This window comes from Lasioglossum baleicum, chromosome 7 (assembly GCF_051020765.1).
Source record: "Lasioglossum baleicum chromosome 7, iyLasBale1, whole genome shotgun sequence".
Classification (NCBI taxonomy): Eukaryota; Metazoa; Arthropoda; class Insecta; order Hymenoptera; family Halictidae; genus Lasioglossum; species Lasioglossum baleicum.
The window spans coordinates 17,697,445-17,723,884 of NC_134935.1; the positions used below are offsets into that span (position 1 = coordinate 17,697,445).

The window sequence follows — 26,440 nt, forward strand, 5'->3', positions numbered from 1 at the left end:
ATTACGTTTCTACGTGTGTACGAATATGTGTATAATAATCGGTCGTATTTCAACAACCGAAACGTGGCGATTACGCAACGCTGCGTAATCATCGCAGGGCTTGCTTTTCAAGAAGCACGATTGAAATTTTCATATTTTTTATTTCCTACAATTGATGTGAATACCATTTCAGAGGTAAGATCGAGTTTACAAATAGATGAGACATGATTGTGCAGATTGTGGTTGGAAAATGTATATTTGTTACAAATATAAGTGGGAAATTTTTTCAACGAATTTCTGGACAGCGTAAAGGAGAGAACGATACGAACAAATAAAAAGGCATAGCGAAAGAAAATGATCAACGAGTTCTCGCGGCGTACGCAGTACCACGCAGTCACACGCAGTACGCAGTGGTTCGATTTCTCGAATTTACATATTTTACGATATCCTATAAAATATTATTAAAAATATATATAAATATGATATATATTATTTTTAAAAAATGGCCAAAAATTTGGATGGACATATTCCCGTTATTTCTACAAAATAATATAAAATGGTCACTTTTATTGCTCCGTAAACCTAGTGTTATTGATTCAAATATGACAACGAAATGTCACTATAAATTGTTCGATCCGGGCCACTGTGTGAATCGGCCTTTAACTTGTCTAGTGAGTTTCGTAGACCAATGATTCATAAGCGTTTTCGCGCTACCTGTTATGAAATCTTCGACGGATGATACAAAAACACGTGTTCTTTTCCAAGGAAACTGTGCAAGTTTTTCATTATCGGAGGGGATTCGAGGATCGCGAGGGTAGGTAGGTAAAGAAGCGCGGAACGGTCGCGCGAGAATCGGCGTGTTCCTCGAGTAAACCGGTGCAACAGGAGGATTTACCGCGGATGATTCAAGGGGAAAGTGGCGAGGCAAGCAGAGCGGCCATTTTATGTTAGTATGACGTAGAGGCTGGGTGTAGCTTCGCGTTCAACCGTCCGTGTACTCTTTGGAAAAGGCGAGAATATCGGAACTCTGATGCAGACCTCCAAGTAAATGCACGCACCACGCGCCGAACGTGTGAACCGTACAATTAAGTCCGACGAACGGTGAGGATACCAGCGAGATACGGGAGTATACACAGAGACAGAGAGAGAGACACGGGGGTAGCCGAGAAGAGCGAGTATGAGCGACGAAAGCAATCCCCGAACGCTCTATGTGGGTAATCTGGACGCCACGGTGTCGGAGGAACTTTTGTGCGCACTTTTCTCGCAAATTGGTGCCGTGAAAGGATGCAAGATTATACGGGAGCCGGGGAACGATCCGTATGCGTTCGTCGAGTTCACGAACCACCAGTGCGCGGCCACGGCGCTCGCCGCCATGAACAAGCGATCTTTCCTGAATAAGGAAATGAAGGTTAACTGGGCGACAAGCCCTGGAAACCAGCCGAAGTTGGACACCAGCAATCATCATCACATATTCGTCGGCGACCTATCGCCGGAGATCGAGACGCAAACCCTGAAGGAGGCGTTCGCGCCGTTCGGCGAGATCAGCAACTGCAGGATCGTACGCGACCCTCAAACCATGAAGAGCAAAGGCTACGCTTTTGTATCGTTCGTCAAGAAGTCCGAGGCCGAGGCCGCGATATCGGCGATGAACGGCCAGTGGCTCGGATCGAGAAGCATCAGGACAAACTGGTCGACCAGGAAACCACCGCCACCGAGATCCGAGAGGCCTCGACACTCTAACAATAGTAAACCTAACTACGAAGAGGTACGATGCTTTCTCTAAGGGCCCGAATACATTGGAGCTGCGATAGAACCTGAGAGAGCGTCGATCGGAGCTGCAATGTTGTTCCTCGACTTCTAGCGTAGCTCTACACGCTGCTCTACAACATGAACACTTCCATTGTACAAGTATACATTCTATTCCAATGCTTCGCTCCCATCGCCGTTCTCACAGTTTCTCGCAGCTCGAATGTGTTTGTTCCCTAACGCCTCGGTACGCTGCAGATCTTTATACAAAATGCTAATTTTATCCTCCGATTGCAAACATTTTGAACAGATATACCTTTTTCCACTTCAATGATTTCAAAAGTCAAACGTTGTTACTTTTTTTCGATTCGCCTATTCATTCTCGTCATAAATGTATAGAATCTGCAGTCTGCTCTTCCGTGTAGCTAGCCACGATTGCCTTTACGTCCAGTCGATACGTCTAACAATTGCTCTTGTTATATTGAGAAATGTTTGTGCAGGGTATCCAGAACTTAACAGTCAACTACACTAACAAGACCAAGACCAAGGTTTGGAATTCGTTTATGAAACAACTATAGGTGTAACTTGTAGTATACGTATCCTATAACGGAACCCCAACAGGTTTTCATAGGGCAAGCTTCTGTTTTTTAGATATTTCGATTCAAGGTTTTACGTGTTACTTTACTTCTGTTTTACATAGAATATATTCACACTGGAGACTCATGGGTACATTGGTAAGGTAACCAACAATGAGGCTGCATATTTCAAGTTTGAATCTGTACTTGGATACACAATTCAGTTAAAATATTGACAAATCATTTTTATTTAGTGTTACATTGATTTTAAAAATGAAAATGCATTTCTATTTAATTATATTTACATTGATTTTAAAATTGTAGACGCATTTTTATTCGATATCACATTGATTTTATGATTCGAATTTTTACCGTGTAAAGCGAAATAGAATCATGTACGAAACTTTAAATCGAAATATCCGAGATACACAGGTTCATTCTACGAAGATCCATTACGGTTTTGTTACAAGATATATATACTATGAATTTCATCTGGTGTCATTTCAAAAGTAATTTTCATACCTCGGCCCTTGTAAGGATGATTCTCCATATATTAGATGGACATTTGTAGAAAAAACTACCCGACAAAATTATTATTGAATTTTTATTATTGCGTCAATGTGTTCTGCACGTCAAGAAGGTAGAAGACAGTTTTCGAAGAGCCATGTATTGGAAATACACAGTTTTCTCAGAATGAATGATTAAAATTTTGATGGTTCTCAGCTGTTTTCATTCAAGTTTCGTTATATCGAAACCTAACGACGAAACAGTTCCGTCAACAATGCAGTCGATGACCCAGTTAAGGAACTGTAGGATATCGATGAGAAGTCGGCAAAAGCTGTCCCTTATCAATGGAATTAGTTTTTTTATGCCTCTTAAACATTGCAAATATAAAAAATATGAACCTTCAGAACACTACAAAATTATAGCTGATTTATTTTTAGTAGAAACATTTAAATTGGGGGGCGAATATTTTTACAATTGTTCATCTAACGTGTGAAGAATAGTTCGTAGAACGGATGGCTATAATTTTCTTGGCACCTTGTGCATAGTATTTTGCAATATACATATGTGAAAATGACTTTGTTTCTCTATTCTTTTGTGTATTACTTTCCAACAGGTATACAACCAAAGTAGTCCAACCAATTGCACAGTGTATTGCGGAGGTTTCACGAATGGTATTACGGATGACTTAATAACCAAAACGTTTTCCCCATTCGGCACCATACAAGACATAAGAGTATTCAAAGACAAAGGATACGCGTTCATTAAATTTACTACTAAGGAAGCGGCGACACACGCCATAGAATCTACACATAATACAGAAATTAATGGTAGCATCGTTAAATGTTTTTGGGGCAAGGAGAACGGAGATCCTAATAGTGTGGGTCCTAATGCGAATCATCAAGCACAACAGGTTATTCTAATATCTATAATCCTTAACCGTTTCAGTGCCTTCACAAAAATCGCGTTTCTTCGATTATTCAATTAACGTTCTGACTAATACGGAATGATCCCGAAACTTTAGGGACATGTAGTGCACATGTCCAAGAGCACGTATCGATAAAACTCGGCACTGAAGCGGTTAATAATTCTATTAGTGTTGTATTCGAAGGAACGTGTTAAGTAATCGTGTTGCTTTGGAGAGGGAGAGTGTGAACATAGAATAATGTACGGTGTTTTGTGTAACAGGTTACAGCTGGAGCTGGACAGTACGCGTATGGGTACGGTCAACAAATGGGTTACTGGTATCCGCAGGGATATCCGCAAATGCAGGGTCAGTTTCTTCAGCCTGCACAATACTATGGCCAATATTACGGACAACAGGCTCAATATATGAATAGCATGCGAATGCCTACTCCCGGCGCAGGCACATGGCAACCTGCACAAGCAACTGCCGCACCACCGACCGCGACTGCACCATTGCCACCAGGTCAGCAACCTGCCATGGTAGCATACACCATGCCACAATATCCTACGCAATGAAATCGATCAGTAATCGGCATCAACTAATTGTTACATATGATACAACATTTGCCCTTCGGGAGCTCTTGCAAAAACAAACACTGTTCCGTCATATACCTATTCTAACAAATTCATTGGTATTTTGACTGCAGCGCGCGTCTCATATGTACAAATTATCCATTGTTCTACTTCGAGCGAAGTACTACACTGTAAAGAAAGCTCCTAAACAAAAAAAAAAACATTTGGTTGTCCCAATATTGACTGATATTGAAAATGCTCTTGCTGCGGAAGAACTGTTTTTCCATCAAAAAAAAAAGTTCAAAGTGATATATATATTTACATATATACAGACACACACAGAGAAAGACACACAGACACACATATATATATAAATACATATTTCCATTGTACGTTTCCCTTGCCAAACAATAGAAACGTATATATACCATTTTAAATGAATGCAAGCGTGTTGTCTTGCAATGCTCACTAAAGAATTTAAAGAAAAAGAAATAAATGAAAGAGACAAACAAACAAACAAACGAACCGAAAGAATCCACGAAGAAAATTTATCATAGCAGTCAATCTGTCGGCGTGATTGAATAACAATCTTTTTTCCAAACAAAAGCGAGAGAGAGAGAAAGAGAAAAACCAGAAAAAACATAAAAACAGTTTGTATCCACGGTGTTGAATGAGGTATATTTCTGAACTTAAGGTTGCAGCCCCATTGACGAGCCCTGCATTCGTTGCGCTGCGTAAGGTGTACGTATGTATGCGACCATTGTGTTGTTATATTTTTAATATTTTTGCCACAATTACCAATCTTTAGTTTATTCTCGAATCATCGATGAACAGAGAGAGAGAGAGAGAGCGCGAGAGAGAGATGAATGTTCATTTATGGTAAACAGGAAGTATGACATTGAATATAGTAAATAAGATAGAGAGTATAGGTAGACATGGCGCCTGTGATGTAGCTAGACTTGGATGCATGCTTTAACGTATGCAGGGCCCCTTTATTAAAATAACACTCTAACGCGAGTCGGTAAACGAGTTGTAAAACTTTTCCTCGTTATGTGATATTTATCGTCGGTGGTAAATGTACAAAACCTTTCATACAACAAAGAGTTTCGGGGGTAGGGGAGATGCGGAGAGAGAAGGTATATTCCAGGAAGTGTGTGTGTGTGTGTCTCAAAAGAAAAGTAAATAAAAAAAAACTAGAAAACTGACAAATATTTTTTATGTCGATCTTGACTTGCGTGTATCTGCATTGTGTACACTTTAGTGGCTCCTCTCCAATTGTACAGAAAAGCGGCGAACCTTGGTGTAATTATTACAACGTAATTTAAGTGTAATGGTAACGACGAAAACTTCCACTAAGGGACGGAGCCACTAACGTTCTGTTTTTCTTTTTTCGTTGGAGTTCTACACCGAAGGTTAGCTTTACGTTTGTCTCCCCCTTTTTTCTTTTTTTAGTAGACGCACTATGTATGTATATTTATATATTTAGTGTATCGAGAATTTTTGTCTCATAAACAATCAGTCTATCAATTGACAATCACCTTTGATATTATCTGCTACTTTGACATCGTTGTATAATTATTGCATGGCACGATATTTACATCTTCGTGTCTTCAAATTGACGCAGTATATATATATTTATAAATTTATAATTTATAAAAATTATATATATAAAAAAATATATATATGAACATATATATATATATATCAATTATGTATATATATATATATATTACCGTATATATATAAACGTATATATTTGTTGGACACTTTGTATAAGACTTCATTCCTTGAGTTTCAGTGGTGTTAGCTTTAATATTTATTTTCTTTTCTTTATCGATTTTTTCGCCTAAAATTCTGGTTTTTATCCGTGCGTCTTGAATTTCCGAAAATCAGTTTGAACAAAGTGTTTGGGGTAAAGGGATTCGAGTGAGTTTAGTAGAGAGAGACAGCAAGCGAAGTGGTAATTGACACGAAGTTTCACCACCGACGATAAAAAGCCATAAAAAGAACCTTTCTCAAAACCCATTTGTATAAAGTCAGTACTGAATGTAATAACAGGAGAAATACAAAGTCGAACATAGCAATGATTAATTGACTGCGATAAGTGATATCGAACGACGGAGAGCCAGTTTAAGGGAGAGAGAGAGAGAGAGAGTGAGAGCGAGAGAGAAAAAAAAGCAACTTGTCTATGGATTAATAAAGTAATCAGTGAACCGATGGAAGAAGACATTGAAAAAAAAATGTTATATAAAGAGTAATTTAGGTACAGCAGGGTGTGAAGCCCTTGAAAATGCTTAGGATAATGTTATCTTATAATAAAAACAAATTGTCCTTTGAATGAAAAAAAAAGGAATAAATATTTAAAATACACAATATTTTGTATTATTTCATAGCCCACGTTAATACAAGATTATAAAAGTTATGAAATAATAACAAAAGCCGTTTTTTTAAGTTTATAAGAGGCGTAGTACCTTCGCTTACAACTGGTTGAGAGGAAAACTGTGTAAGAAACGAAAAGAAACAAGTAATATAACAAGTTTTTTAAGTACATACAAGGTAATTTTTATTTTACAGCCGACATGTTTTTATAATAATAACAATAATTAATCGTTTACTTCAACTAAAGACGATATTTCTCATTAACAAAATCATTTTGTTGAGCACTTAAAAATATTCGTGAGACTGGATGACTGACGTAGAAGACAATATTCAGATTATCTGATGTAACATAATCGTTTTAATGCTAAGTACAATCATTGCAACGTATTAAAGGCAACACAATTATATATTTTTAAATATAAAACAGCATAATTTAAAAACGAGGCGAGAGAGAGTGCATTGTTGCATTGATTCAGTACAAAAGAAGTATTATTGCCACTAGATATACATACTATATTATGTATAGATATCAACGTAGTTCTCGCAAATATATAATCGATATTCAACTATAGAAATACTTTTTAACATTTATAACCAATACGTTTTATATGTGATGCACCAAACTTGTGAAATAATCGAACTGATTTTTACTCGGGCTATCCGCAAAAGCAAAACGGCGTGAACCCGTTAAAAAAATTAGATGCGCTAAAACAATTTGTACTATACATCTTATTATGATACATACGAAAAAACATGCGTTCGTCGATCTCGATCATACCGGCGGAAAAATATGAATTGGGATACTTTTGTATTTCTGTACAGTAGTAGATAAATGTAAAACTATTCGATTACATTTTAAAATTACTATTTAATCGCATGGTTGTATCCACTGAGTATATATATTCAATATCAATCAAATGTGGATGTATATTCCTTTTTTTTTCTATCGAGCGAATAACACTGCCGATATACGATATATATTAAAGGAAAGATATTAACTCAACGAAACATTTTTATTTGCAATCTACTATATATTATCTATCTCTCGTTTCTCATAGCTCCATTTTTTTAAGCAATCTATAATACTGTTGGAAAATACAAGTTTGGCATTCTCAGTGAAAGCATAATTCATTGAAGGGACTCGTGTGGAAATATATGTATATATACAATATATTTCTGTTTAAGAAATTATTTTCGCAAGTGTTCGCAGTTTGCTATTATCAACTACAGGAGAACGGAAGTCGCAGCTGTATAAATTAGAGAACGTAGTTATAAATATCCATACAAACGTTTTTCCAACGACCGACCCGTTTGTTTTACCGGTCTCGGTTTTATCTCTTTATTTTAAACGGCCATTAACGTTAGTGTTATTATTATTAAGAGATCCTCCCTTATCATGAGCTTGTTATAAAAGTAGCAAAATAACTTAATTGAGGCTGAGCGTGTTTTTAATATGGAAGGCCAGGGATGTAAATAGATATACATATGTATGTATATTATTATAACCATCACTGATAACAGTCCGATGTGCAAGATCATTAAAACGATTCGATTAACGCGATTACTCTACTTACGCGTATACATAGAATATAAAGTGTTTCAACACGCAACGCAACGCAACTTTACATAACACAGAGATACATTATCGGTGCAGATATACAGTATAAGTAATAATTGTATATAATGCAATTAAACGTGCATGGCACTGCACTCTTTAAATGGAAAAAACGGTGTCGCATTCATTTAACATTTGAGTGCTTTAAATACATTAATCAAATAAGTGACAATCGCAAAATGAGCAACGCGTATATATACCAAACTTAACGTTCCTACCGCTAAAGTAAATGTATTTGGCATTATTTTTGTATCGTCAGTTCTATTTCCTTGTATTTCTTAAAGAGAGAATAATGATAGATGTGCACTTTGTGCTGCGCGAATTACATTTTACAACTACGGTTCTTTTCTAACGTTCTATTATCAATTACAATTCACATGGAAATTCTAACAGTGAAACAGGTAGATTCTTTGTTTTTTTTTATACTCGCGTGGCAGAAATGAACAAACGGAACAAGAGAAAACTTCCAACACGTGCCACGTACGGTATTATACGATTCTCTATCTATCGTTATCAATTGTGTTATCTATCGATCACACCGGCGAAGCTTTGAAAACTCGTTGCATCGATCTCTCGTCGAAGGGACAAATCATTGAAAAACCAGTACCCGAGGGAATGATTGGTTCCGCTGCTTCTCTCGCAAACAAGTGCGCGTCAAGAATGTCTAAGTTTCGTAAACAAATTTCGAACGAAAAACAATGTTACACCCAACATCGAAGCTTATTTTTAACATTGTGCCGCGATACACGCACATTTTTCGTTTCCTCAAATTACTGATTACATCGTACAAGCATAATCACCATTTTGTTTATTTTGAGCATTTGAAGCAATAGATGAATATCAAAAAACATTTATATATATATATATACGCGATTTTCTTGTTTCTCGTAGCATTATACACATTTATCGTTAACAGTATTTCATTTTCTTTTCCCCATTTTTATCAATAATATGCACTTATAAATATTCTCAATTTCACACGATTCAAGTATATCTCCAGTTCGTTGTTTTTCATAAATCCTGATGATTTTTACGACCAACCCCCTCCCCCATACCCCCCGTCCTACCATCCCCGAAGCTAAGAGACTTTTTTTAAACGATTTCATTCTCTTGTTTCAACAATTATCAACCGAGTACTTCAAGATGTCGTAAAACATAACAAGATCTCAACACGTTTGTATACGCTTTATGGGTGTGCAATTTACTGATTAGTTTTTTTTTACAAAATGATTGGCGTGCCAAAATCCGGTTCAGCGTTTCCCCAGCACGTGCTTGCAAAAGGTACTCTTGAAATTCTTACAAATTTCCACCATGCCTATCCGATTAACTATGCACTCGACTAATCCACGCATTCGCAATTACAACAATTGCTCGTTATTATCTGATTGGACGTGTGCAGTTTCCGTGTGCAAAATTGCAGTCTTCCTACCGATATCGTTTTCTTTTCAACGTTAATTGTGCTCGATTATGAATTGTGATATTTACATCGTCTTTCTTCCTTTTATTTTCCCTGTCATAAAATTGCATTCAGCAAAATTGTACCTCCGTTTGTGATGTAATAATAATGCAGATATGCAAGTATCCGGCCAACTATCTCCGAAATTACGAATCATCGATTCGACGAATTTAATGCTAGTGAACGAGGGAGAACGTAACGCGGCTGTTTGAAAATATTACTCTTTTCTATAATGAAAACAACGCGAACGTAACAGTACGAAAAACGACTAAACTTGTGATGCTACTGATATTTGGGACTCTAACGTCGGCGCTATCGCGTGTGAAACTTAATTCTACTATACCTGATTACTGGATGGAGTATGGAATGTGTTACATGTATAATTTATATATATAATTTATATATGTGGTATAAAGCTGCTCGATATTACAGCGTCGCGGCCGCAATAGACGATTGTTAAAAAACAACACGCATAGCAAGAGTGTCTTTCGCTTAACCGTAAACGTCCGTCCTCTCTATGTATAGTAGATGTTACCGATTTATAAATGAACTTCAAAAATGTTCGAAGCCGATGTATATTTACAATTTGTAATAATTAATATCGCAGAAAGTTACTTTTGTATATTCCCCTGCCGTCTCATAGTTCTGTCTCTGTTTCTCGTTGGACCGGCCGACAGTCGAGCTTGTTCTTAAGCGCCGCGTTCTCACAGCGATTCCTTAACAATCATAGACTCACGTCGCCGTACTCCAAACTCCATTTCTCGTAGGCGGCCAAACTCGCCGGCGACACCGATCTACGAATCCGTTTCAGCGAGTCGCGGAAATCCTGCATCGTGATGTTCCGCACCGAGTTCAGATCCAGCTCCTTCACTTGATCTGGGTTAAGCTCTGCACAACACCCAATAGATCTTACTTTGTGAACGGAAATGAATATTTAGACTTTCAACACGGTAAACCCTTTACATTTCTTTCCTGTGCAGTTCGAGGAAATGCAAATTTTCTGCTCCAAATACATTCTATGCTTTAGTAATAATTAGACTGCGGATATGCAATGATTTCATGCAAAATAAAAATGGTTACGTTTTATATTGAATTCCGTTCGATGAACATTTCTACCATTTCATTATTTGTTAGACTGTTTGGTCGAAGCTCTACTGTCCATTCAGTCTCGATTACATGCAGAAGCAGTCGATAAAACTGAGGACCTTACCTCTAATAGGACCAAGGGCAGCGTCTTTCGCCAAACCGGTCAAGTCGCTACCAGAATACCCTTCGGTCAAGAGTGCCATGTCGTTCAGTTCTTCCGGCGCGAGCGGGTCGTTGTGCTTAGCTAGAAGTCGTTTCAACAATATGATTCTCGTGCGCAAATTGGGCAGCGTGACGTAAACTCGTTTCGTGAATCTTCTTAAAGCAGCCTCGTCTAATTCCTGGGGTCTATTCGTAGCAGCCATGACGAGCACTCTTTCCTCTGGATTACACGGTAACCCGTCGAACTCGACTAAAAATTCCGTCTTCAACCGCCTGAATGGTAATCATTGATTATACATCGTCGAACTATTCTCTCAGACGAGACAGCTGCTTCACTGCCTCGTCTCCATTCTACAGACTATAATCCCAGACGAAACATACCTCGAGGCCTCGTGCTCATTGTCTTTGCGTTCGCTTAGCAGCGAGTCCACCTCATCAATAAAGATCACAGATGGCTGTAGCTCTCTTGCTATAGCGAAAAGAGCTCTGACTAATTTCTCCCCTTCTCCGACATATTTTGATGTCAAACTAGCAGCGGATATGGAAAAGAATGTAGCATTGCACTGGGTAGCCACTGCACGGGCCAGTAGCGTTTTTCCGTTGCCAGGTGGACCAAATAGTAGCAGTCCTCTCGCTGGTGTCCTCAGACCGGTAAACAATTCTGGTCTCAACGAGGGCAGGATCACCATTTCCTGCAACGCTTGTTTCGCGGTCTAAGAAAGGAAGCAATCCATCATTCTCTGGATCATCGTTTGAGATACTGTATATACATGTACTGCGAGAGCAAACCTCTTGGCCAGCTATGTCTTCCCAGTGCACAGCTGCACCTCCTTCTAAGATCTCGTCAACGATAACTTGCGCAAGCTTTGGATCTACACCTTTCAAAATAGGTGCTTTTCTAGTAGGCGTTCCTCTATTACTATTTGTTGCAGTAGGCGTGCCTGGCCTCCTTATAGGAGAACCGTTTCCAGGTACAGATAATTGTCTTTTGACAGAAGGCGGTGTGGATGATGGTTTCACTGGAGTGACTCGATGGCAAGATTGAACCGGCACTGATCTCCCCATACTTCTGGGCAACGTTTGGCTCTTGCTTATGGCAGTGCCAACTCGTTTCCCAGGAACAGATAACTTTCTTCCGGATGCTATAACAATACCGTGAAATTAACAAGCTGCAGGGGATGAGGATCGCAGAAGAAGATTTACTATCGATATGCAGACAAAAATTCGAAACAAATCTACCGTAGAGTACTATTGCAAAGAATAAGATACAAGACAAACGTGTTAAAACTGAGAAAAAGCTACTGTTAATGTAGTTGAAGTTAATGAAGAAATGATTTGAAATGCTTTCAACGATTTAGATGTGACAGTGTAAAGAGAAAATGTCGTTAACATCTCACAAGTGTGTCAGTAAATACATGGAACACGTTGAAGATTTATACGATGACATTGAAGAGTTTAGTATAACGTTCAAAATATTAAAACATTGAATGTACAAAAGTGAATGCATGGATTCATCTCTAGAAAGTAAATGTGTCTTATCAGTCTGCTTTCGTGTACCATAACATAAAGTAAAATTTTCAATGTGAAAAGTCACAGGTGTATCTCTCAAAGAAATTGTCAAACAGAAGTTTCAGTTTTTATAACAAGCATATCGTCGTGCAAAGGACTAGTCTCTCGCTTTTCTAATATCACCTCTGCCTCGTACGCATACACTTCTCTGTTTACAGATAAACAATTCGAACTTACCAAAAATTTAACCCGAGCAAACACTAAACTATACAAGTCAAGATCAAAACTAGTGATAAATTGAACGATCGGTATAACAACATTTCTACGTTTACCGCTAATCAAACTACTATCAAAAAATGGTATACAAATGCGTATGGTAAGAATGGGATTAGAAATAACAACTTTGAAAGAAGCGACTATCACAAATATTACGCTAGGTAAGATTTACAAGAAAAGTTGTTCATTTAAGCCCAGAACTTCAGACAAACAGTACCTTCGGAATGGGCACAATAGTTTTTTGGTGACCGTGGCCTTAACTTGGGGATTTGGGTACATGTATTCGGCCCTATATTCACTGTTTGTGTACTGTTTGTGTTCTTTGTATGATTTGTGTTTAAAGAAGATCGAGTTGTTTGTAGTGTGTGTAAATTGCGACGAGCCCTCAGATTCTTTCCTGGATGTTCGGTGTCCGCCTTATTTCCAGGACCGTGACACTCATTGGAGATATCCATGTTTTTCAGCTCACACACACTCACTACAAAAAGGAAAAACATTCTCTGCCATGCTGCAGTAGGCTACATAGCTAAGTACTGAATCGAACTCAGAAGGAGACCGCATGGTATCGCAGAATCGATTTGCAAAAAAGAGCGTCTAAATCTTGTAGCGTACAACCAACACTGAAAAATAGCGTTCAGCCTACTTAGCCTTCGTTTTTGAGAAAAATAAGCTCGAAGTTTTGCTTCTGCTAAGAACTATAAAGAAGTAGTAGGTCCCGAGTTTGAATCTGTGCTTGCTTATTTAATTTTTTTAAATATACAAATAAAATAGCAAGCACAGAGAAACCATCTTGCAACGCGTTCCTAATTTATACTTCTCAGTCGTAGAGCAAAGTTTTGAACTAATTTTTTCAGAGACGAAGTTATGGTTTTACAGTACTGGATGCATACTACAAGGTTTAGAGACTTTTCTCCGAAAACCGGCTACCGATACCGTGCGATTTCCTTGTCAGAAGTTTCGTCAACTTTTGTTGAAAAGGTTCGAACTATTCGACTAGTATTAAAGATACGGAAATGAGCGCGCGCGGACAGCTATTAGAAATGCTGCTATATGAAGTCTGGCTACTAGTTTGTACATGAAATATTTGCACCGCTCATGAAAGAATATAATGTGCCAAAACTGAAAATTTGTCAAAGAAAGGGAAATAACGCGCGCATGCGTACACGCACATATACGTTCACGCGTAGACACACACGCTCACACACGCATACGCGTTAACATTATAAACAATTAACACACGGGCATGCTGAGAATACATTAATCGTGTATTATTCCTTAAGCTGTTGCCAGAGTTCGATATAACGTTCGACGTACTGTAATATGAGGAACTTTTCATTCGAAATTACTGATATTAAGTACAAGCTGTGCTTCTCATTCCCTGGAAGACTGGAACAGCTGAAGGAACGCGACGCCTATTCGGCAGTATAAATCTACAAACCAAGGAAGTCGAGTCTGTCCTTCGCCATCGCTAAGTTCGTACGCATTTTGTCGTGCAATCTTTGAGCATGTTCCCATACTTCTCCACGACCACCGGTGCATTCTACAGCTATTCCTTTCTCCAATTCTCCTATACCTTTTTTGTAGAGTTCGATCGCCATTTCTTTTTGGCCTGAGTCAAAAGAGAAGTCGTTTTCATCGGCAAGATTAAACCAATTGATAATTACAAGTTGCAAACATACCTTCATTGTCCTCGTCGATCTTCAGCGCCTTGCTAATAAACTCGAAAGCTCTACGATGATGATGTTTCTGTTTCGCGAGCAACGGATCCCCAGGTCCGGGGCCTATAGCTCTTCTAGGCATTTGTGACATTCCCTCGGTCTCTGCCTGCCCGGAATTACTGTGATTATTATTCAAGTTCTCGGCAGACTTCTGACCAACCACAATCTCCAACTGGCAGCTCTGCTTGGAAGCTTGTCTCCGCTGGATCAGCTGAGACGTGGACGTGTACAAATACTTAAACACCACGAACAATTGATAAAGAAGCGTTCGCAGAACGTTGAAAAGCAGTATCAAGGGGAAAGAGACAATGTAGAGATTACGTTTGTGTACCGACGGTTGAGGGGTCTCGAGAAACCGGTGTGTATGATGGCAATGATTATGATGGTGGCTGTTGCAATTGATAGTGGTCGTGGTTTTGTCGCTGTTCTCATTCTTGGTTACGCAAAGCTTTTTCGGCGATTTCGTGCCGAATTTACGGATCGGACGGCCGCCATCGCTGTAAGACATCTCCTGTCGCGAAGTTTTCGAATTCGTGCTGCACGGATCGCTTTCGTGCGTTGTCGGGATATAATTCAGATTAAACGGTACAGCGGTAGTCCCAACATTGCGAAAACATCGGGGGAGAAGAGAAGCGATCATCAAAGCAGCCATACACCATTGTTTCTCTTTCGTTTTTGTTTAAAACTCGTTCTCGGATGTCGACGTACCGTTTCCTCGAATAACAATGCCTTTCGTGGGGACCTTTCCCTTCGTGGAAGACGAGAGAAAAGAACAAGAAGACTCTGAATTCCGAGACACTCGGAACCGACGTGTTTCGAACGAGATCGAGCGGCTCGTGGTCTTCTTCAGCATCGCTTGTTTTGATTCGCGTTTAACTCGAACCATCGATGTACGATAACATCGGTGTATGGACATCGACGAGTGTTGTTTTACAAAATCACGACAATATATACATAAATAGAGGAAAGAGTTTTGGATGCACCTTGGTGTGTATACTCACAGAAGATAGATTATCCCGTGCACTTGCGCTCTTCACCGTCAATCCCTTGCACATGCGTGTATTTTGATGCTTTCCTGTTATATGGAAATTTTCATAATTTTATATCACGCGACACACACACACAGAGTTTGTTCATTCATAATTGTCAGATTGTCGTATAAGCATGCAGTCGGAAGATCGAGGTTAAACGCAGATATTTATCTTCTTTCTGATAAGTTTTGTCTGAACCAACAATGAAATAACATTATACTCATTTTGTGTACATTCTGTATGGAAACAAAGGCACAATAAATAACATCGATCACTATCTCTCATTTGACAGCCTTTTATTTTCGTAGGACAAGCCACACGAAGTATAAATAGGAAACAATTAGCTAATAACGAAATGTCTACGACGAAGTGTAACGCGATAAACAATAACATTCTCATGTAAAAGATATTGTATACTCACTAACGGATATTGCATTTCATGTTGCGCGTTTTCTGTACAATGAATGCATTTCCCTAGAGCGGGGATTGACTGTTGACAACTGAATTTCGTAACTAATTTTATGGACTTTGCTCTTTCGAGAGATAAAACGGCAATAGTAACGCAAGGGTTAATGTACCAAAAGCTTAAAAATATATGATTTAGTGGACAAAGCATAAAAAAACTTCAACATTTCTTTAGAAATGCTTTCCAAGGGTTTTTCTTATGGTTTCTTCAAAATACATAAAAGAATTGAATTGGACAATCTGCTAAAAAAAGGTCGATACTTCAAATCGATGTTCGATAAATCGAGAATCGATTCAAAAGATCGATCTTTCCGCCAAAAGAGTCAAATCGGAATTGAACAGGCCTATTCTGAGGCAGTGCTGAGATATTGGCAAAGTTTTCTCGCGTATGCGCGGCGAGTAAAGTAATCTTGTAAAATTTTTATAAATTGTTATTATTTGATTGTGAAAAATGAATGTATAACATGTGTATTTGCGTCTCTCGTCCTGAAGTCTCTTTGTCCAGAATAGATTGTTTCGGTACTTTCAAATCAAATCATAATTTGCAAAATTAGCGGGGCGGCCAAGGTACCCGATCTTCGTACTTGACTGAGACTTGAATCGTCGCGCATGCGCGAAAAAAGCGCCCAATCGTACTATACTGTTCTGAAGTGTTCTGAATTCTGAAGTCTGAAGTTGATAGCGATAGTTTATAACGTTTAACCACGTTTAACCTTTACAGGCAGTCGAGAAAAGATCCAAAGAATAATTTTAACAATCATAAAGATGTTGCATCTGATCGGGTTGGGGCTTGGCGATATAAAGGATGTAACAGTTAAAGGTCTGGAGATAATACGAAAATGTGATCGTGTTTATTTAGAGACCTATACGTCGATTTTGCCTACCGAACTGACAAATCTGGTAGGCGTGAAAGACTAAGAATATTTGAAACCAAGTATACGTACGATACTTGTGATATCGTACGTATTTATTCGTGCGATCAAACAGAATACTAACGATGGCATGTTTCGTCACATTAGGGTATCAACGATAGCATCTTTCACCGTTTTAGGAACAATTTTATGGACGTCCGATACTAGAGGCAGATAGAGAATTGGTCGAAAACCATGCGGACGAGATACTACCGAAAAGCAAAGGAGAGAACGTGGCCTTCTTAGTGGTCGGTGACCCATTTGGCGCTACAACACATTCCGACTTGGTGTTACGAGCTCGAAAGGAGAATCTACAGGTATGTAGTTAGAAAACATTTGGTTCTTAACCCCTTGCTCTACGATTTGCCCTTATTTTTCGGTTTTAGCGATTAGAACTTTTTTGTAGTTCGTAATTTCTTAAAACAGGAGAAAATCTATATCTATTGTATGCCTATATATTCTCCAATAGCTGTACATTAACAAAACCAAAGTAGAATTTTATTTCGGTTTAACGCTAAACACTTATAAGGGAACAGTTACTTTTAAGGCTCGGTAGGTTTAGTGTTAAAGGAAACGAATAGCACACATATTTATCAGAATCTGTTCAGAATCTTTAACACGCGAGTCAGACATGATATTGTAGGGCAAGGTTTTAAACAATGATTTTAATAGAAACAATACATTGTCAAGGAATGATTGATAAAGATTATTATTGTTTTGCAATTAGGTAAACGTTGTTCACAATGCCTCCATATTGACTGCAGTTAGTTGTTGTGGTCTTCAACTGAACCGATTCGGAGAAATTGTTTCTATTCCATACTGGACTGAAAGTTGGCAACCTAGCAGTTTTTACGATAAAATTCTTCACAACAGGCAAAGGAATTTGCATACTCTTTGTCTATTAGACATTAAAGTAAAAGAACCTACTTTGGAAAGTCTAATGAAAAAGAAAAAAGAGTATATGCCACCAAAATTTATGACCGTGTCCGAGGCTGCTGCTCAATTAGTTGAGATACTCAAAAAGCAGACGGAAGAGAGAGCAGCGCAAGACTCTGTGTCTTTTGCAGAGCTATATGATCTCAGCACAGTGATAGGTCTGGCTCGTGTAGGCTGGGACGATCAGCGTATCGCTGCCTGTAGCCTTCGAGAAATGACTTCGCTCGATCTTGGACCACCACTTCATTGTATGGTTATACCAGCGACCTCGTTAAACCCTGTCGAAGCCAGATATCTAGCATTTATTGAAAAAGATTCTCTGAAAACGCAAGAAAATAAAACTGAATAGCTGTGAGAAACGATTTTGTTTGTTCTTCTCTTAGAACCTAATAGTCTTCTTATTTTGCTTTTCAGTGACTGAAAAGTTAAATATTAGTAAAATAATCAAGGGAATGCCTAAGAACATCATTGGCAAAAGTAATTATTGTAAATATTAAATAGCTAGGATTAATATGAATTATTAATTATCAGTCAAACGCGAAGTTTACAAAACGCGAGGTTTTGGAGCGCAGCACGCGTAACATTTCGTAACGTATGTGTACGTTGTGCACATAAGCTAGTTGGGCCGAGGTCTCCGGCAGGAACGGGTGGATTCCAGGATTACAAAGATACGGAAATACAGTAAAATTAATTCTGGTTTATTATACTCATGTCATTAAAGAAAGTATATTACCATAGGCTTATACATACTTTAAACTAATGCTCTACTTTAATTGCAATTATTGAATGCGTATATTTAGCTACGATGATTCTTATGTGTGCGACGACAAATGCATTTGGCGACTGTCCTGCACCAACAGCCTTTTGTTCGTCATTTTTAGTCCGTACATGGGTCTCGATTGACTGTGCGAGTTTTCAAACAGCCTACCATGGTAACATAACTTCCACCTTCACTGTTTGCGTACCATTGGGCCGTCCTCTATTTGTTTAATCGTATTCTTCGTGATCTAGAAGAACTGACGAGGTTTACGAAGTGTAATCTGATTCTGATTCTTGTGAGTGAATCCATTCCGTGAACGCTGCTATGTAACGATACACTGTACAGCTGGAACGATCAATCAGAAATGTTTATTGTCGCATGATTTAATTTCTCGAATTTGCGCTAATGCATGAAGATGTACCTTATCCGATACAAAAGTTTAGACGTCCAACCGGCGTCCAAAGTGTTCCGATCCGTTCGTACTGCTTGCACGATGCTCGCGGCTACTTTCTTCTCGCTTTCTTCCAGCGTGCTTGAAAGATCAATGAAAACTACAATGTCGGATAACCGAACCTTGTAAACTTTTGCGATTTTGCTAAACCGACATTTCAGGTACCCGCATTCCCCTAACGAAAAGCTATTGACCCCTTGACATGCGAATTAAATGAAATTCCACGTGGCTAAAGATACAGTCTTGTCTTCCATAGTATGCATAGCTCACTATCCGAGTCCTAGAAACGAATTCGGGTCTTTAAACAGCTCACTTTTGGAATCGTGGAAGTGAATTCGGGTCTTTAAATAACTCACTATCGGAATTCTGGAAGCGAATTTTGACCGCTGCTAAAAAGCTGTGTCTGTATTCATCACTTATTGAGCAGTGGAGAAACATGATGCGTTACTAATTGGTCATCCTGTAATACACACTTTTACTTTTGTCACAAAACGAATGTAACAAACGTAGATGACGAACAATAAAACCGCCTCATAAACTGCCCCATCAAATGTTTTATCGTACGTGTTTCTTGGATAACTTTTCCAAGTGTAATCGACGATCCTGGGTAAACAACGGTGCTAACCACCATCTTTTACCGGGGAGACCCACACTTCCTAGGGGTTGGAATGGCCTCAGTGTTACATACATCGTAGCGCGAACGATCGTCCAAGGGGGAACCCTTTGCCCTTTGGTAATGCGGATAGAAAAGTAACACTATGGGAGACAAGACCTATTATTATAACTAAATAAAATAGATAACCTATTACTAAACTTGACAATGAATTTTTTTCAAAGGGTTAATCCATGAAGAAAGTTACTTTCAAATTGTAGATTGAGATATATGAAACAGTGTTACCTGCACCTCGCGATTGGTGAAAATGCCAGAAACGTCAGCTGGCTACTGCGGTTGCTCAACTCACTACACAAATGTGTCATCAGACCTGGAGAAAATAATTTTGTATAGAATAGTCTTATCGCTAGGACGCATAGTTTCCGAGATATAAGCGGAAAATCGAAAAAGTACCTCCTAACTGGTCCAAACAAAGACCCAAAGTTAAAAATTGTGTTCTTTGTATTTCCCTCTACAACTTTTCGTTGACTGGACTAATTTACCTATGCGGCTTGAGTTTGTTCTGGAGTGGGCAGAGAGAGTTCGCGATGTCTAACTCTTGTATAATTCTTGAACCATAATTGTCTTATCGGATATATCGGTAAGACAATATTAACCCTTTGCACTCCGAATTATTTTTCATGTTTGTTGCCAACAACTACCAACTATTTGGTTTGAAGTAATCAGAAAATGTCGAGTGTGACTCGACATAGGAGTTCCTGTGATAAAAACTGATGTCGAGTCACACTCGACAAAGGAGTGCTTAACAGTACAGTACTTACTATGTAAGTACGTAGTATACTTACTAGTTATCGCCGCTCTTGAACCAAGATACGCATCGTGACGTGTCGCAACCGGTGTGACACCAACAATGTGTCCTCGCTCGCGGTATAAAATCAACGGCAGGAACGCCAACACTGTCTGCAAAACCAGAAAACGGGTGATTAAAAATTAGATTCACGTTTCGCACGCCCGAACCTGTTTCTCTATGACCGTTAAGGAACACGGACATTACCCAAAAATGGCTCATCAAGGTTTTGCTGGCTATATCGAAGATGTCTTGGTCCACGTTGCCCACGCAAGTAACCAATATGTCCACCCCTCCGATCTCATCTTTAACCTTCTGGGCGGTTCTTAGTATATCGCATCTGTTAAAAAGATCGCACTCGTAAGCAGTACTCTCTGTTTTCGGTCCCGGAGAACTGTTTTTTCTGTGGCTTGGCTCAGCTTCTTCGACCATGGGGTTTCGTCTTTTCAAGCCGGTAGCTATTCTTTCGATTGCTTCTGCATCCTGATCGACGCAGATGACGGAACATCCACATTTGGCGAACTCTTCCGCGAGGGATTCGCCGAAGGATGAAGCAGCGCCGGCTACCTGAAGAGGGAGAATGTATGTTTACCGGATAATTCACGAGAAACAGGCCTCCTAAATAGCTCTATTAGGCTTGAAGATAGGTGGAAATGTTAGAGAAAAAAGTTGTACTGTTAAAGAAGGCAAATATGGTGATATCAAAAAATGTTCTGATTGAAAAGAACGCGGTGTACCCTCGTACATATCAGGTAGGCGAGTCGTGTGCGCAGCCTATACACGTATGGTCAGTTGGCTATACTTTAACAATACCAGCAGACCTGTAGAACGGTTTAGAACGGACTTTTAGAAAGGTTTTTAGTGTTTTTAGTGTTTTTAAAATGCTTGGCCAGCTTTTCGGCTTTTTGGAACAGTGTGGGTCTGCCGAAATTGGTCTAAACTGTGTTTTGACGTCTCGATTCATCGATATCTGACGCAAAGCATTTCAAAATGTTTACCACGACTACATCGCCGGTTAAATCCCTGGGCGGTTTCGGCATCAATGATTCCACCACGTTGAGAATAGCCAGAAAGCTGGATATAAGCGCACCGATCAGAAATTCGACAGTGAGAAGCAACCAGATTGTCGACGAAGGACATCCGAACCTCCAGTTTGTTACCGGGATCGTGTTATTTGCGGTAAACATTTTCTTACTGAAATAAAAACAGATTACACAGGTATGGAATGAGAACAAATTAAATTTTACATTACAGTGCGAAATTGTCGCTATTTAAACTGTAATAATTCCGTAAAAGAAAACGGTACTTTGTGTATATTATAACAATTATAATATGTATAATTCTACATAATAACATTTTATTTTTTATTTGCAGATAAAATACTTATAGTGATTAGGCTTTAGATTGTGTATGATGTGAAGCTGAAATATTGTTATGCAAAGGAATAATGCTCGCGAGATGAAACCGCCGTCAGCTTCTCGAATTCATCGAGAAAATGAAATATTTTGTAATCTTCTGCCGTCATTTGAAATGCTACCTCAATTACGACGGTTGATCCATCTATTTGGTAATCTGCTTCTTCACTTTGATTAAGTCCACAGAGACATCCATCGTGATTCAATGCGAGGTAAACAGCAAGTGTACTACCGCATTTCACAAGTCACTGTAGTTTATGCAACGTATTGAACAGAAATATATACTTGTAGTGTGCACGTAATGAAAACGCGACTGATACGTACAGTGGATCCAGAAAGTATTTGGACATAAAATTTCTGATTCTTCAAAAATTGACTTAACTTAACTTGTTGTAATTTCATAGAAAACGATTGTATAACAATAAACTTGAACTCATTTTGAAGCTTCAAGATTCTACTATCGCAAACTATTATACAGTTTCCTCTAAGGTATTGTTACATGAGAGAGACGTAGCAGATGAGAAACTGAAGACCTGTTTTTGTAGATGTGTTATTTTTCCACTCATATAAAAAGACTAGTCGGAGATTGCATTTATTTACACTTAAAGAAGCATTATTTAAAATTAAAATTGCATATCTCGTTAAGACTTTAAAGGTCAGGCTTGTATCTTAAAATGATGTTATAATGACGTAGATCGTAATAGTATTTCTGCATCAAAACACTTTATAATATTTGCATTCTAAAATCGCGTTGTCTCTGTTTTTAAGTATTTATGTTTTTATATATTTATTTTTGCAAATAATGCCGCCAATAGACCAAAAGAAGAATGAAAAAGTTCATACGATATTCTAATATACTATACTATACTCTAACATACGATAATCTAATAATAACCGAGTTATTTTTAGTCAGGTCATGTACATTGTCTATGTGCAGTCATAGAATACATTGAACACGCTTGTTACATTTACAAGTCAAACATTTGTCTGACACGTGAAGACTCATTTCACTGCAATATGCACGACATGGATAAGTTGAATAACCAGTTAAAAACATTAAGAAATTCAACACTACGTGTGTAAAAAATTAGAACAAAAACACTTTTTCGAAGTTCACAAATTTTTCAAAACCAATACAATTTATAAACGTGACTGAAATCGTGCAAAATTTTAAGGACACATTCGTGCAATTATGAGGCGTCACGAACCAGTTATGTACTTCTTTTAGTGTCAGCATAGAGTTACGAGTCTTGTTTCAACAAAAAATCATATATACTGATCTAATCTTTGCATAGTGATTAGCGTAAACGAAAACTTTCGAAGTCGTCTATAAAAACGACTTAATTTTTAACGTTTAAATTTCCTACAACATAGCTATATAATGTAGAATTTGATCGAACCGTTGCGCCGAAAACATTATTCCAAGTTTATTCAAACAATTTACGATCGATAAAGAATCCCTCCTTCGTCTATAAAAACGTTCGAAAAAGCAAGGTACTGTTACCTAGTGGAATTACTGTTCAATGTAAGCGAATACACAAGGCCAAGGGAATGAACACGTTTACCTTGAGGACTTTTAAAGGAGGCAATAAGTTCCCCAAGTCCTAACCAGTATCTGACAGGCTAGAACTCGCGCTGCCAACCCGGTCATTGACGCGGAGGGCGCGATGTTATATCGTTACGTATGCATTGCATTGCAAATGCTGAGAGAGACGCCACTAAAAATTGCTATAACATTATTCAAAATATTGTTTACATTATTAAATGTATCGGTATCTAATTAATTACTAAAAATTTTACAAAGTTTTTTCAGCATTATATCAATTATATATTATATTATTAATAGTTACACATCAAATAATTATTAGCATATATTTGAGCGCGGAGTAATGACCGTGATATATCTTAATGAAGATTAATCTTTTTCTTCCGTCGAACAATCGCAAAAGATATTATTGTACATCGTTTTAAAAAGTCACTTTCATCTAAAATGATTAAGAATCCTTTAACTATTATATTAATCTCTGATTTTTATAGAACCATTGAATAAACATTATACAAATTCATATTGAAGAATTCATCGTTAGAAGACGAATTTTTTTCTCTATAGTCATCAATTCGATAAAAAATTCTGTTTGACCTAATCCTCTATTCGCATGTATTATGTATTTTTAAGAAATACTTCATTATGCCAGACTTGGAGTCACGAATAGAGGTCAATCTTGTTTTGTTAACTCCGATCACCACTAATCTAACAAATGCTGTCTAGACCGACCGGCAAATATAATTATACACCTACATAAATTATATGGATCCCATGGAAATCACCGACACAAATTTCCCCGACTCCAGTTTTGACCAACAATAACTTTGACCGACAATGCCTTCAACCGAAAACATTTTTGACCGACAACGACTTTGATTTTCATCTAATTTAGTGCTACAAAATTGGAAACTGTTTTTGTTTTTTAAAGTATATCGGACGCGCTATTGTAAGGAGAAATAAATTGTTGCAATTACTACGAAAATAAAGTTGTTATTGGTTCCTAATGCAAAAGCGTGACGTCTCCCCTACGTTTACCCTATCTAACGCAGTCATTCGTATGTTCGCATTTTCTACGTGTAATCTTATCTTAAAGTTGAGAATGTCCCATGAATTATGCATATGTATTCAGTTGTTGTTCTTGCATATGAATTGTTCAATTTGTCGTTCAAAGGTCCAATCGTTAGCATACATAGGTTTACAAACGTTTTACGGAAGAGTTACAGCAGAAAAACAATCGATGTCCTCAGATTATACGAGGTAGAAAAAGAAATGGTCATCGCATATATGTATTGACATCAGGAAATGTACCTGGAGACGAGATAATCGGTGCATCCGCATGCGAAATACGTAACGTACGTCAATATAGGACAATTAATTGTCATGGAACTGTATGCAGAAAGATGTTTGTGTAAATGTCACCGACGAGATATACACTACCGTCCATAAGTATTTGACCACTTGGCGGAATCGAATCTAAACTTTTATATCAACATTTAATTTAATGATGCTTTCGGCGCTACCGTTTCGATCAATTAATAAATCCAGCAATCTTGCAAAAAACTTTTGTTCTTTCCTGACGTTCCGGTTCAGTTTTGAACCTTTTTCAAAGGTAGAATTTGCTATACTTGTTTATATCAACGTTGTAACTTAAATTGCTTTGAAGTAGAATGAACATAAATGTATATGGTTGACATAGAAGCATTATAATGCATTACATGTTAAGGATTTTACCAGTAAATAGATGAAAGTTATTAAATATTTTCGAGGCAATCTAGCAACAAGCTTTTTTAATGTTTCTTCCTGGACTCCGTTCCAAGCTCTTTCTAAACAATAGGGTAATTTCGGGATAGCTGCACCATTGGGCGAGATGCACCTGTTTTTATTGTGGCAATACTGGACGTTTTTACACTGTATTTCGCATATCATTTACATCGTTTTAACCTATGCTAACAACCTCGTTTCGAAGGACACGCGTATCACATTATTTACATGTAATAGAAGCATAAAAACTTGTTAATGCTTCGAACTCCTGACGAAATATGTTTGTAAGTGGTAAGTGCAAATGTTATCACTTATCACGTTCTTATTGTGTGGTTTCAACTATCAGTATCGACTTAAGGATGTTCTGGAGGTACAATGGGAGATAAAAGTACAAGATTTTCGAAATACATCAATATATTGGCAATGAAAGCCATTCATATTATCGAGAATAGATGCTTACCTTGAACTTGCGACGCTGCGGCGCAGGGAGAGACAAAGCCGAGTATAAAATCGCAGGACTCCGGTAATTGTCGACGAGATAAATCACCGATTACGTCAACGCTGCAATTTTCACGGGGACCGACAAGATGCCCAAGCGGAACGGAAATGCGGAGCCAGAGAGAGAGAGAGAGAGAGAGAGAGAGGTTTACGACTTTGATTCGTTTGTCACTTGTCAAGTTATAGCGTACACTGCGATCACTGACCTGCGTCAATTTCAGAAAATCGCGACGGTGTTCATCGAAACATGCCTATGGTGCTCACAGAAATTGCGTCGAGGCAGTCGCTGGTCAACGTGCTCCTCCTTCGAAAGGTGATCGCGGTTCTCAGCAGTTCTCAGGCAGCACTGCAACGCCGGATGCAACCGGCGAAGATACAGATGATCAGGAACGAGTGCACGAGGAAGTTCCCGCGCCTCGCAGTATCGTCCGCCTGGCAGCACGCTCGAATAGCTCCATCTTGACTGACCATGGTTACGTTCTTACATGTTGAGATCAGTGTCGCCAGAAAGTGCCGAAACCAGCACCAGAGGGGAATACAAGTACCCCCCCCCCCTCTGGTGACCAGGATATGTAGAGTATGTCGCGCACGCGCGACGTGTCACATATCACTCTACATACTCTGGTCATCAGAGAGAGGGTACATCATCTCACCATGATTCCCCTCATCTGGCGACACTGGTTGGGATCAGAGTCTACGGAAGGTCGTCGCCTTTTTCATCC

The 26,440-nt window shown here is 38.5% G+C and overlaps 4 protein-coding genes across 15 annotated transcripts; 2 read left to right on the forward strand and 2 right to left on the reverse strand.

Moving 5' to 3' along the window:
* The first annotated feature begins 1,156 nt into the window (after nt 1–1,156).
* Nucleotides 1,157–6,656, forward strand: Rox8 (TIA1 cytotoxic granule associated RNA binding protein Rox8). Its single transcript, XM_076427439.1, has 3 exons — nt 1,157–1,744; nt 3,421–3,717; nt 3,993–6,656. Exons 1-3 carry the CDS (start codon nt 1,157–1,159, stop codon nt 4,284–4,286), a joined length of 1,179 nt encoding a protein of 392 aa, XP_076283554.1. The 3' UTR covers nt 4,287–6,656.
* Nucleotides 3,999–16,087, reverse strand: Spas (spastin). Of its 9 annotated transcripts, none has more exons than XM_076427430.1 (9): nt 15,937–16,087; nt 15,486–15,559; nt 14,446–14,590; nt 14,205–14,375; nt 12,984–13,244; nt 11,771–12,123; nt 11,363–11,694; nt 10,944–11,254; nt 3,999–10,621 (listed from the first exon to the last, which is right to left on the reverse strand). In XM_076427430.1, the coding sequence occupies exons 2-9, from the start codon at nt 15,537–15,539 to the stop codon at nt 10,458–10,460; spliced, it is 1,791 nt and encodes a 596-aa protein (XP_076283545.1). In that variant the 5' UTR covers nt 15,540–15,559; nt 15,937–16,087; the 3' UTR covers nt 3,999–10,457. The 9 variants fall into 9 exon arrangements, with proteins under 9 accessions (XP_076283545.1, XP_076283542.1, XP_076283540.1 ...); XM_076427427.1 differs by having other exon boundaries at nt 14,446–14,695; XM_076427425.1 differs by having other exon boundaries at nt 14,446–14,719.
* Nucleotides 16,088–16,613: 526 nt separating this feature from the next.
* LOC143210530 (diphthine methyl ester synthase-like) lies at nt 16,614–18,331 on the forward strand. The gene is made up of 3 exons (XM_076427449.1): nt 16,614–16,880; nt 17,032–17,208; nt 17,619–18,331. Exons 1-3 carry the CDS (start codon nt 16,746–16,748, stop codon nt 18,174–18,176), a joined length of 870 nt encoding a protein of 289 aa, XP_076283564.1. The 5' UTR covers nt 16,614–16,745; the 3' UTR covers nt 18,177–18,331.
* Nucleotides 18,332–18,486: 155 nt separating this feature from the next.
* LOC143210528 (short-chain dehydrogenase/reductase family 16C member 6) lies at nt 18,487–26,155 on the reverse strand. 4 transcript variants are annotated; one of them, XM_076427442.1, is made up of 8 exons: nt 25,925–26,155; nt 25,681–25,781; nt 21,497–21,692; nt 20,706–21,065; nt 20,497–20,611; nt 19,937–20,021; nt 19,009–19,119; nt 18,487–18,932 (listed from the first exon to the last, which is right to left on the reverse strand). In XM_076427442.1, exons 3-8 carry the CDS (start codon nt 21,683–21,685, stop codon nt 18,854–18,856), a joined length of 939 nt encoding a protein of 312 aa, XP_076283557.1. In that variant the 5' UTR covers nt 21,686–21,692; nt 25,681–25,781; nt 25,925–26,155; the 3' UTR covers nt 18,487–18,853. The 4 variants fall into 4 exon arrangements, with proteins under 4 accessions (XP_076283557.1, XP_076283558.1, XP_076283559.1 ...); XM_076427443.1 differs by lacking the exon at nt 25,681–25,781 and having other exon boundaries at nt 25,925–26,154; XM_076427444.1 differs by lacking the exon at nt 25,925–26,155 and having other exon boundaries at nt 25,681–25,900.
* Nucleotides 26,156–26,440: the final 285 nt, after the last annotated feature.